Here is a 13,285-nt window from a genome sequence, read left to right as displayed (position 1 = left end):
GCCTTATCAGGCCGCCCTTCCCGAGTATGCACGTATCAGGCCACCCTGCGATCTGACAACGGCAACTGAGAAACGGGGGATTTACTTACCCAAGGAGGCTGACTAATTCATAACGCCGCCACTTCCTCCTTGATGAAGACGGCTGCGCAAATCGCTCACAATCCCCTCCCTGGCATAGGCCAATACATTTAAATATCCCAAGCCATTACTTAAGCCTTCATATTGTCGAATAAAATAAATCTCTAGAAGGGAAATAGCTTTTAACCTTGAGGTTTCTATGCCCTACTATAAATATGGAAAAACAGTAAAAGCCCAAGGGTGGGGTCCACGCAAATGATATCAATTCCTGCACTATTTTGAGAATGATTGACTAGATTCCGGTTCGTGTTAGGACATCGCATTCGGTCGTCCCTGTGTATGATCCCTGCACACGCGATAACCAAAATTCTCAGGCATCTGGGATGGCAAGCTCATACCCTAGCCCTGCCGGGATGTCTCACAAGCATTACCTCACCACTTATGGAGGTACTAGTAATAAGCCTACCTCGCAAGATGGGTAGTTAGACCTGGAGCTTTATAGCGATGATGGAAAATACTCGCTAACCCCCTCACTCATAGACGCCATGGAGGAACTTGCTGTCTAGTGCGATTGCGCACCGACTCAGGATGGAGAGACTGATATTAATCACGAGCTGGCTTCTAAGGAACCGCTAACTATGCAATATTGCGATTATGACCCTCCCTTTTTATTAATAAGAGAGGACCAAGATCGACGTAACTTGGGCTCACTCTATAGTCTCGATATTTTGTGGCGTGAGTCTTACCCTTAACTCCGATGCCGATTCCTATATCTGTGTCACTTGATACTCATTGCTGTTAAGCGAAATGTCTAATCGGTATGAAAGATGCTCCTATGATCGTCAAGTGGGAGCTTCACCGTGTCGCACTCTCTTGCTTAATTAACACTGTAGGCATCTCGCTACTATATCAAGCATCGTGGAAAGATCAGGATACTTTTTGGGAGGACCTTCAGCACCATGATGCTTTCCGCGAAAAGGCCTTCCCGCAGAGATGCAGTGCCCAGGCTTGGCTTGAGAGTCTCTCCTAAGAGCCCAGGCCTCGGCTTTTAGTCATTTGGAAGGCTAAACTTTATCTGGGCACTTAGAAGGGAGAACATAAGATTGAGCTTGAGCCTCCCGTGCTTGAGATTAGTTCTAGGCTTCGACGAAAGTTCGGGTTTGATAGGTTCATAGAGCTTTAGCTGCTGTCGAGCTCTCTGTTAAAGTCTTTCCGAGACGACGATCTGAAGAAATCATTGGCTCGATGGTTGGTTCACACGCGTTAGCATTTTCTCCATCGCGAGTGGGCTGCATTCTTCTTGCAGGATTGCAACATTCCACCGACCTTCCCTAAGGCCCTGATCATGAACAGGGGTCAAAATGAACCCGGTTTTCAGGTGAGATATCCTATCGCATAAAATTAGCGTAGCTACCGTCTTATACCTAAAACCCCATCATATTCATAGCTATTCCTTAATAGGCGATAGCCCTGACTGCCTTCCCTACCTATTAGAAGGTTATAGCAAAGTTATTATAGCTATAATATTAAGAAGGTAAATATATTACCTTTAGAGCTTAATTTAAATGCCTTTAGATATGATTTTCGAGAAGAAGAGAGTTATCCCTATATTCTCTATAGAAAATATACCTAATTCAAAGAGATGCCACTCTTAAAAGCCCATTAGAAGTCTAAGAAGCGGTCTTAATTGCCGCCGACTATATAGGAAGTATTATAGCCGCCGCCTATATGCCCTAATAATCCTAGTATGTAGTTAGTTGCGTTAAAGCCTTATAATAGCTAGGGTTAGAGGTGGTCTAATAAGTAGACTTTATATTTCCTTAAGAGATTATTAGAAGCCTAGCGGAATAGCGACTTAAATATTAATAAGAAAGGAGTATATAGGGATATATTAGTAAGCTTTATCCCTAGCTTTAAAGTAAGGTAGAGGAATTAAAATTAGTCTTATAAGATAATAAAGAATAAGCTATAAAACCTAAAGGACTTTTAATATGCTTTTTATAAAGCTTATAATCTATTAGGAAGGGGATATAATAAGAGGACTAGATATATTAATCTTAGCTAGGAAAATAAGAAGAAAATAAAATTAAGATTCCTATAATAGGGCTATAAAGCTATAATAAAGAGACTATTTATTAATTAGTATATTATAATAGACTTATAGGAGGAGATATTTATAGATAACCTATTAATAGGTTATTTTATTACTATAGCGAATAATAAGATAGTTTAGGTAGCCTATAACCTAAGAGGCATAGTAGAGGGTAATAATAAGGATATTATAATAATTAATAATAATAATAAGGAAGTTAAAGAGAATAAAAAGGATAAGGATAATAAAGAGGGCAATAATAAAATAAATAATTTACTATAGAGTTAGCTTTTTAATTCTTTATAACTTCTTAATTTTTTAATTCCTAATACTTTACGTAGGGAAAAGTCCTTATTATTACTAGCTATAATATCTTTAATATCTATAAGAGGGTTAATTCCTTTTTTATTATAGTTATAGCGGCGATAATATAGCGCTATATTAAAGTATTAGATACTTTCCTTAGTAATAATAAAGAAAAAGAAGTAAAAAAGTAAGGGATTAATTATAGCGGCGGAATTAAAAGAGCTATTTTATAATAATTCTTAGAGGAGCTTATTTATTATATTATAGGTAGCTAGGTTAAAAGACCTAGAGAAAGTAATTATTAATTGCTTAGAGGTTATTAGAGAGTTAAAAGGGATAACTTATACCGTGAGGGCGATTTTATTATTTAAAGAAATAAGAAATATAATAATATAAAATATATTAGGTTTAAAGGAAGTAAAAGAAGCTTAGGTTAAGAGCTAATTTAGCCTAGTAGAATAAGGCTATATAGGTATTATGCTTAGAAGATAAAGCTTAGTAGTATTTTATCTATTAAGGTAGCTTTTCCTTAATAAATTAACCTTAATTTAAATACCTTATTATTAACTATAATTAAGCTATTATAAGCCTAATTTTATAGCTTTAAATTACCCCTTATTACCTTTAGCTATATTACTAGCCCTCTTTTTATTTATTTTCTTTAATTTTATTACTTTTATTACCTTTGCTGCCTTCTTTATTATTATTACCTTTTTTGCCTTAGCTACTTTTATAGCGCTATTAATTTCTAGCCTCTTATTATTTTTTTTCTTTTTTTCTTCTTAATATAATATTATATTCCCGCTAAGTTATATTAGTAGTCTTATTATATAGCCTAGTCAGGGATTATATTAGCACGAAGTTATTTATATACCTCTTAGCTACCTTTATTACTTCCCGGGCGAGAGGGAAGTTATTTAGGTATATTAAAAGGTTAAGATTATACTTATTAGGCTCTATGCTATCTACTAAGAGGAAATTTTATAGACCCGTGACTATAAGTATAATATAATATTAGTCTCTAATAGAGTATTTTATAGTATTATATCTTATAATTTTAAACTTTTTTTTAACCTAACTAAAGATCTACTTAATAATTATATAAAGCTAGGCATAATAAAGGTTATATATCTTTTCTAGGCGCTATAGCTATTAAGTAGTTACTTTTTAATCTTAAAAATAGTATCTTATTTCTAGGAATAAAATTAGGATGCCTTTGCTAAAGCTAAAGCTAGTATTAGTAATATAGAATTATATTAATAGGATTTATAGGTTAATAGTCTTTATTATATATATAAGCGAGGAGTTATTAATAGATCTCTTAGCGCCTATAAGTATATATATAAAAAATCCCTTAAAGTTAATTATTATAAGGATATTTTATAAGATATTATTTTTTTTTAATTAATATCTCTTTTATTACTAATAAGGAATAAAAGTAAGTATATAATATCTATTTATAGTATTAATAGTATTATTAAATGCCTTTCTTTTTAGGGATAACTCTATAAAAGTTAATAAATTAAGAAGATAACTTATTAGTTATATAATAAAGCATATATATAATCACTAGAGAGGTTTAATAAGTTTATAAAATATATTTAAGATTATTCCCTAATTAATATAAAAGCGAAAGGTAGTATTTCTTTATAGCTTCTTATATATAAAGATCTATAATATAGATATTACCTATGCGTCGCATCTAACTATATATCACACTTTTCCTAACCTTTAATATAAGAAGTTTAATAAAATTATAATATAGCATTTAATTAATTAAAACTAATTACTATACTTTTCTCTAGATATCGCGATAACTATCTAATATATTCTTATATTATGCCTAGTCTTACTATATATTTTATAATACCTTTCCTTTAATCATACTAACCCTCCTTAACCACTACTTCTTAATAATTTAGCCACTACCTATATATTAATACCTATTTAATTAATTACTTCCTTACCTTTATCTATAATTATCTTCCCTCTATTCTATAATTAGTTTTTTTTTACTTTATGCTGCTTACTAAGAGTCTTATTTACCTATTAAAGGATCTAATTCTTAGTCTTTAATAAGGCATTCTAATATATTATTACCTTTATTCCCTTTAAAAGCGACTTTAATGCCTTAAGAATTAATACTAGGGAGCTACTTTAGTGCTATCTCACTTATCTTTTAAGGTATTTAAATTATAAGCTAGCCTTAAGTATAATCTTTAAGGTCTTTAAGACCTAAGTATTAAAAAGGCTAATCGCCTCTTTAACTAGTATTAGAGTCTATAGCTAGATATTAAGCTTTAATATAATATTTCCTAGGTCTAAAGAAATAAGTTTAGCCCCTTAAAAACCTCTTTTAATATTACTCTTTATAATAGCGGCTTTATAGGCGGCATAAAAGGCTAGGAAGAAATTAGTCTTTAAAATATAAGTTATAAAGTATTTAATTAATTACTTAATTTCTTAACTATATGCCTTTTTAAATAGCCTAAAGCACCTAATATTAAGAGGCTAAAGTAAATAAGATAAATAAGGTAATATATATAGCATAATAATATAATTATCTTTATAATATTTCTTAAAGTTAACTAAGTAATAACTATTATACTTATTAAGAATAAGAAAATAATAGTAACTAGTTAATTAGGCCTTAGTATATTAATTAAAGTACTTAAGCTACTTAAGACTTATATTATTATTAGTCTAGCTATTTTAGGTTATTATAATAGCTTAGTCCCCCGGGAGGTTACTTTCTTAGTACTAATTAGTAAGGTAATATTAGCCTATAACTATAATAAATAGCGCGATTGCCTAGCCTTTAGTATTAATTGCCTAAATAGCTATAACTTATTCTTAGTTTCTAGGCTAGATTAATTTCGCCTTTCTATATCTTTTAGCGCCTATAATAACTATTTTACTTATAATAACTCTTATTATAAAGCTAATCTTATTAAAGTTATAGATATTAGTTAGGTTAATATTATATTTCGCGATTATATTCTCTATAAGCCTAAATTAATCGCAAATAATAATTAGATCTTTATATTTAGCCCTCTAGTAATTATATCTATAATTAAAATGCGTCTTAAGGTTTAATTATTACTTAATAAAGTTAGAAGCCTAGCGCTTACTAATAGGTAATACATTGCGGTTAGCGAGTAATTAGTTAGCTATTTCTTTAATACCATATAGTCGCGGGGGAAATCCTCGCGAATCTAAGTCAAAAATAAACTAGATAATAATCTATTCCTCTAGATTAAATAGTTAATGCGATAGGTTAATCTAATCGCGTCGAGATTAAATGCCCTTCCGCCGGCGATAGAGCCTATGCTCATTAACTTCATAGATGCTAGCAACGCTTTAAATACTTAGTTTTAGGTTATTTTGAAGGGCTTAAAGGGCAAGGAGGGTTTTTGCCTTAGTATTTAATTATAATATACTTAATAGTAGAGATTTAATTAATAAAGTAAAAAGTTAGGTAAAAGAGGGAAAAATGCGATGCATAGTTAAATGCGACGTATAGGTGATATCTATATTAGTATAATTATTAATTTCTACTTAAGAGATATATGCCTACTATTATAAGTAGTAGTATTAATCTATAATTATTAATAGAGGGCTTAAAATAGGGCGTATGGTATATAAAATAAGTGCTTAAATATATTATTATCCCTGCTAAGTAGCTATGAGGCGTAGTCTCTTATAAGATATGTATTTGCGCGTAGACGGCGGCGGTAATAGCCTCGCTAAGTTAGTCTCTTATTACTAATAATACTAAGGAAGCATAGTATAATAAGAACCCTATAGCGGTTAGTAATAACTTTATTTTTTATTACTAACTAATAAAGATACTCCTTATTATTAAGGAGATTATTATTATTAATTAGGTAAGTAATTTCTTTATTTTCTTTATCTTTAGATATTATTTCTAATAATAAATAGGAATATAAATAGCTTCTAATTACTTCCTCTCGCCTAATTTAAAATAAATTACAAAAATTAGTATAATTATTATATCTCTTGCCTCTATGGGTAACCTAAAGCCCGCGGTAGGTCCTAGCTAGCGTGATATATAATGATGATAATCCTTGTGCGCAGAGATATAATTAGGATAGTTAATTCTTATATCCCCTGCTGGGAGTGGTGCTAGATCGAGGAAAGCGTGTCCCCTTATTTATCTAATAGGAAAATTTGAAGTATGATTTATTTTGACCCCTGTTTATAATTAGGGCCTAAACGAGTGTTTCTGTTTGCCGAGCGAGGACATGGCCTCATTCCCTCTATGAATGGCAGATATGCAGTTAACGGAACCGTCACGTTAGCAATCAGGGGCGAATGCAGCCGATTCTACATGTTGAACTGGCTTTTACAGTTGGACCAGAACATGGATAAGCCATACATGAAGGTCTTCCACCGCATTCAGTTAGGTAGGCTCTTAACTATCTCATCCTTCTTCTACTTCCCTCTATATTTGCTAACTTTTACTTATTCTATCGGACGTTCCTATAGGTCTATGCAAAGCAACACCAACTGTGGTGCTCGCGGAGCATCAGATACATAACCATTATGCGGATATCCTATCACCGAAGGGTATAGCTATGAATGATGGTATCGGGAGACTATCTCCCTCGCTTATGCGAGAGGTGCAGAATGCTCTTAGTCTAGAGAGCATCCCATTAGTTATTCAAGGGAGGATAGGAAGCGCTAAGGGATTGTAGATAACAGACATGGCATCCATGGGCGATAAGAAATGGATTAAGACGTATAGCTCTCAACGAAAGTGGGAATACGACTAGTCCAATCCCGCCCATTGCACTCTTAAGGTTATGATCTCACCATCAGAACTACAGCCAGTAAACCTAAACCTTTAGTTTGTCCCTATCTTGGAGGGCGGAGCAATCGATAAAGAGTTGATGCGGAAAACCATCGTCTAATATATGGCTATTTACCTTAGGAACGACTTAGAACGTGCCAAGGCTGCCATAAAGTAGCCTAAGCATTTTCGAAAATAGGTTCACGATACCTCTTATACCGCATCTAAGAGAAATCAAGGCGACTCAGAGTTCATTAGAGGATTGCCCAAGGATTTTATAGATACCATGAACTTCCTCGTGGACGGGGGTTTCGACCCTTTGAAGCTTTAGTTCCTCAATGAGCTTATTTTTAGGCACTAATAAAAACGGTGGGAACGAATCAAGGATAAGTTGAACGTCAAGGTTAGCCAGTCAACCTATGCATTCATGGCTGTTGATTTTCAAAAGATACTGGCTGCCGATAAAGTCCACCTCTGCTTCTCATCTAGCTTTAACGACGGCACCAGAGAGCTACACGACCTAGGAGGGATGGATATACTAATCGGCCGCTGCCCTGCGCACCTACTAAGCGATATATAGAAAGTAAAGGCTATCTTTAGACCAGAGCTACGCCACTTAAAAGACATTATTATATTCCCTTGCACAGGAGACGAACCGCTCGCGCAAAGGCTCTCAGGTGGTGATTACGACAGTGACAAGGCGTGGATCTACTGGGATCCAGATATAGTCAATAATTTTGAGGGTATTAACGTGCCGCCTAAACCTTCGTTTGAAAAGTATTTCCTACCTAATACTCGACAATTAGGGGACCTTATTTCTTACTATGGCAAAACGCATTTTCTGGATTAATTATTAGAAGGGGCCTTTGCGTTTTACCTTAGGCTAACCTTTATCGGCATCTGCATAAGCCATGAGGAAAAGCTAGCCTATCATAAGAACAGCATCAGCGAAGAGTCTATTATTAACCTGAGCTGGCTTCTCAGTGATCTCGTGGACCAAGATAAGAGTGGGTTTATGTTTAACCAAGACATTTGGCGGCGGATCAAGAGGGAGATAGGTGGCGGCATATTAGATCTGGCTCCACCGGCGTATAAAGCCAACACCGTCTAATGCCTTCTAGAAACCTATTATATAATCGACTACCTCAAATTCAACTTCTCGAAGATTATTCGAGACGGGTTGGCGGATTTCGGAGAATATCTAGTGGCCAAAGATGGCGACGACAGTATACCGAGACTAACGACATTTAACATAGACCTCACCGACTACTAGAATAGCTTTAAAAGAGAAGTAGAAGAATTAATGAGCTAAAATCTTCTTCCTTCTACTTAGTTATCAGAGCTTTGCTTAAACTTGATATTAGATATCAAAGCGTGCGTCTCACTCTAGTTCAAGTCGATAAGTTTCAATAAACCTTATATCAACAAAGCCGTTCCTGTATGCGAAGCATGGTATAAGATTGCCCCGAGGGTTGATTGCGAGTCAGCGGTGGCTTCGATGGTGGTGTAGTCACTGAGAAGGCGGCCTTTTCCCTAGTCGGATCTGGATGACTGGCAGCTGCTGAAAGCTAGTCTAACTTTCAAATTATATCATCAACGTCCTATATAATATTTCTTTTAGTATTTATAATAATTTATATATAAAATTATTTAATATTTTTCTTATTATTATTTTTATCTTTTATATCCTTATTAATTAATATAGCTTATATAAGTATAATAAGTAAGTAATTAATAAGTAAGACTTATTAATAATTATTTATAGGAGTTACCTAAGTAGCTATTATATTTAATATTATTTAAGGTAATATAAGTAATTTATTAAATAAGAGCTATTAATATATAATAATTATATTATATTCCTAAGGGATAAACTAGTTATACTAAGTTTATATTAATAAAAAAAAATATTATATTATTTTAAATAAGATATAAGTTATATCTAATAATATACTTAAGGGTATTAAATATAATATAATTATATTAATAGCTAAGATAATTACTATATAAGAAAGTATAATAAGTATATATTATATACTTCTTAAGATATAATAGCTTATAATAAATTATAGCTTTTAGGGCCTAAGCTATTATAATCTACCTAGCTAGCTTAGAGGGGATTATAGCCTTTAAGGCGTAATCTATTTTAATCCTTATATAATTAGCTAATTAATGTAAGTCCTTCCTATTACATGGCCTAGGGTCTTCTAGGCTATAATACTTAAATTAGCTATTTAAGATCCTTTATATTTATATAACCTAGGATCCCTAATCTTATAATTAAGCTAATAAGTAATATTATTATTTTTTTTTTATTATAACTTTATTAAGTTATTTTTATTAGTATAGTATTAAGCTATTAGCTATTAATTAATAAGGGTATTTTTATATAACTTATTTATCTTAATAATATATTAATCTTTTATAAAGGTAAAAATTAAAGAATTATAAGGGTATAGGCCTAATTAGTATAATTAAGGTAATATTAGAGATATAAGATAGGTTTTATTTATTAATTAGACTTTAACTTAGTAAAGCTTTTATAATACTTCGCTAAGAAGTATTTTATATAGCTTATTACCTATATAATTATCTAAGGATTTCTTAACCCGCTAGTAATCATTAGCATAACCTAAATATTTTTATATCTTAGCTAGCTATTAGTCTTATTAAATATTACTTTTACTTCTTTTATTTTATATCTAACCTAACCTCTTAAAAGTACTTTTTAAAAAGTTATACTAAGGTAAATAAAAGTTATAATTAATAATAATAATTAATATATAAAATATTTAAATATATTATAATAAATTATACTTTATAGGCTATAATTTATTATATCTTATAATATTATATAACTTTTATTACTTATATAATAGCTACTTAATAATAGCGGTATAAATAGAGGTAGTTTAAGTAGATCTAGGTTTTATTAAAACTAAATCTCCCCCACTAAAACGGGACACTTAGTTAAGTGCTCGCCAGGGTGGGAATGACATTGTCTGGAGTGGGGAAAGGAGACTTTGCTTTTTAGTGTTTATAAAAGTCGTCATTCTAGTGGGCTCGTTTAATTGTGGCACACGCTTATAAATACTCCGCTGCATGTGCTCTCGGCTGACTCTGATCCCCACTTTTTATTCGTCAGCAGGTAAATTCTGTGAATCAAATTGCTGACTTCCCCGCTTCTCTTCCACCTGCGTTAATATTTAATTCTTCTTCCATCTTTTTGACCTATGCCACTCTTCCCCTAAGGGCGCTGACTATGGTTAACGACAGACTGCAATCGGCAGCGGAACTAGCACTTCCAACACCTGGGTCATCCTTGTCTTTTCACGTCTTTCCCCACCTCCCTTTCGAGCTCCGACTAAAGATCTGGCGCTACTCTTTTACGCCCCGTATCGTCGAGATCCACGCCCGCAGATCGCATTACGCCGATGACTTCCAACATGGAGGTGTGCCAAAATGGCAAAGCGGCTGTAACAATCCTGCCGCGCTGTCTGTAAATTCCGAGGCGAGGTCCGCCGCATTGGATTGTTATCCCGTCAAATTGCCCCTTGCGACTGTTGCGCCATATGAGCATGCTGGCGATAGTATTAACGACTTGAATCGTGTGTTGTATATCAATCCTGCGGTTGATACCGTCGTTGTACTTGGCGATCTGGACTATCGCAGAATGTCGCGCCTGCTATCAGACTTGAGTCTTCGTGATCCGAAGGGGAAAGGTCTGCGGAGATTGGCTGTCAGCGCCAGCTGGACATATCATCAAGGAGCTGGCGACACAATCAGAATGCTTGTTCAACACATGTTTCCTGAACTGATTGAGATGACCGTGTTTATGTATGCTGAAAGAGTACCCCCTGCCGATTGGGCTGGTGGAGTGTGCTCGCTGGAAGATTGCAGTGGGACGGACCACTACAAGCGGTATGCAATGGGAAGAGGCCAACAGATGAAGGATGGTGATAAATGGATGGTGGTTGGGAAGAAAGAGTTAAGGGTGATGGAGCTCACTTTCAGGCATGGATGGTAGTTGGATATTTCTTCGATGGTTTGGTGATGAGTAAAATATGCTGACACCCTCACCGATGGTGGGGAGGGTGTAATATAGTCTAAAGGATGTCTCTCTATGATATGATATTTTATACTAGTAATTCTGGCTATGTGCTAGCGCTCTATGGGGCGGTGCGTAAAATGACTATGACCTATTTTTACCCTCTCTATACTATAGCGATATTATTAAGATAAAAGAGGTTAGAATAATAGCTAGTTAAGTTATTATTTCTTGCGCTAGTTCTAGTCGCGGGCTTTTATTAAAATACCTACTATTCTATTAGGACTTATAAAGTCTTAAGTATAAATAATATAATAAAACTTTACTTACTATTAAGTAGCTTCTCATAGTAGAGAGACGCCTATATAAACGAGGTATCGATTATTAACCCGTCTAATATCTTAACCCTAGACATAGCAATATAGCTAAGCCCTATCTAGAAGTCCCGTTTAGATAGATCTATCACCATCTTGTCTACTATGATGCTCTGTTACTTGGCTGCATAATTAATCACAGCTTGAAGGCCGGTACAGGGGGAGATATCAATATTGCCTAACCAGCCAAGACTAAAACACCGATTATAGTGGTTCATAAGGCTATCATTCCTGGTCGCCGCGAAGGAGAAGTAGGATTGTCCCTATCGTCGAACAACATCAGCCGTATCTCTCGTATCCCGTGGGAAGAAAAAGTGGCAAGGAATCTCTTCTAAATCCTTCTTCTTTCATAGGCAATACGCCTCACTGCAGTAGTAGCGTTAGCAGCGGTTCAGAACCTATGAGAGCCATTAGAACGTCAAGGGTTGCTATAATCGATTTACAGCCAAGGGATTACCTTCTCCTTGCTATTGGACTCGAGCTGGCTCAGGATTAAAAGCTATGACGTGGAAACTCTAGATACGAGCGAATTTCATCTATAAATGCTCATTTTCCAAGTCAACACTAGGCCTACCGTCCATCCAGAACAGGCCGTGGCAATAGCTACTTCCACGACCCTGCCATTCATAAGTATTCTAAAAATTAGTAACGTTAAATTTCTGCTTCAGAACGATATCTCTAAATACGCCAAACCGCTTATAGAAGTGCCAGGCTGCAATATATGGGTTGTTCCTGTGAAGGTTGCTAGAAATACCTATTCGTTATTGCTCGGGCAACTCTTGCCAGTCTTGAAGCTGGGATAAATGTTGGTAGAGGCTCCTCCAGTGCAAGTCTGCCGGGCTGAATGTAATAACTCTATCGAGTGTCCGGATACTCGATCTGCCCGTGATATGCCATCCAAGACCACGACGGAAGCGCCTGACCAGCCGCGAAAGATATCCGCTCCAGGGGAATATCCTGAGACCGTTGCCACAGGAGACTTCTTTGGGGTAAGTGCTGAAAGATATCATATTTGGCATTGATATTGAACGCTTTGGCCAACGCCCTAGCTAGTGAGTCGATCGCAACGGGCCTGTCTGTCTTATATGTAAGGTCTAGGTATTACGACCCAACAGGCCTCACATCACGTGGGAACAAAGCCCTATAAATTCCCTTCTTATCCTAACCTATTATAAGGTCACTTATTATTCTAGATATGAGCCTTACTCTATAGATTATAAGCCTCACGGTTTAGATTATAAGGCACCTAAACTATATAAGTATATAAAATATATTTAGTATATTTTCTTATATATTAATTATCTTAGCTATTAATATAACTTAGTTATACTTAATACCTTTAAGTATATTACTAGATATAACTTATACCTTATTTAAGATAATATAATATTTTTCTTTATAAATATAAACTAATACAACTAGTTTATTTCCCCTTAGGACTTATATAATTATTAAATATTAATAGCTCTTATTTAGAGGATTACTTATATTACCTTAAATAATAATATATTATTATTAAATATATTAAATAATACTTTTATTAAATAATCCCTAGCTTATAATATATTATTAAG

The 13,285-nt window shown here is 34.2% G+C and overlaps 1 protein-coding gene across 1 annotated transcript; it reads left to right on the top strand.

The window, feature by feature from the left end:
• Nucleotides 1–10,551: 10,551 nt before the first annotated feature.
• Nucleotides 10,552–11,316, top strand: MRS44_011994 (uncharacterized protein; the record flags this gene model as incomplete). Its single annotated transcript, XM_046277631.2, has 1 exon — nucleotides 10,552–11,316. One exon carries the CDS (start codon nucleotides 10,552–10,554, stop codon nucleotides 11,314–11,316), a length of 765 nt encoding a protein of 254 aa, XP_046125848.2.
• Nucleotides 11,317–13,285: the final 1,969 nt, after the last annotated feature.

The sequence above is a fragment of the Fusarium solani genome (assembly GCF_023522795.1).
Source record: "Fusarium solani strain SB1 chromosome Unknown bctg00000007, whole genome shotgun sequence".
NCBI lineage: Eukaryota > Fungi > Ascomycota > Sordariomycetes > Hypocreales > Nectriaceae > Fusarium > Fusarium solani.
Note: the sequence above shows the minus strand (reverse complement) of the source record. Positions and strands in the feature narration are given on the sequence as shown.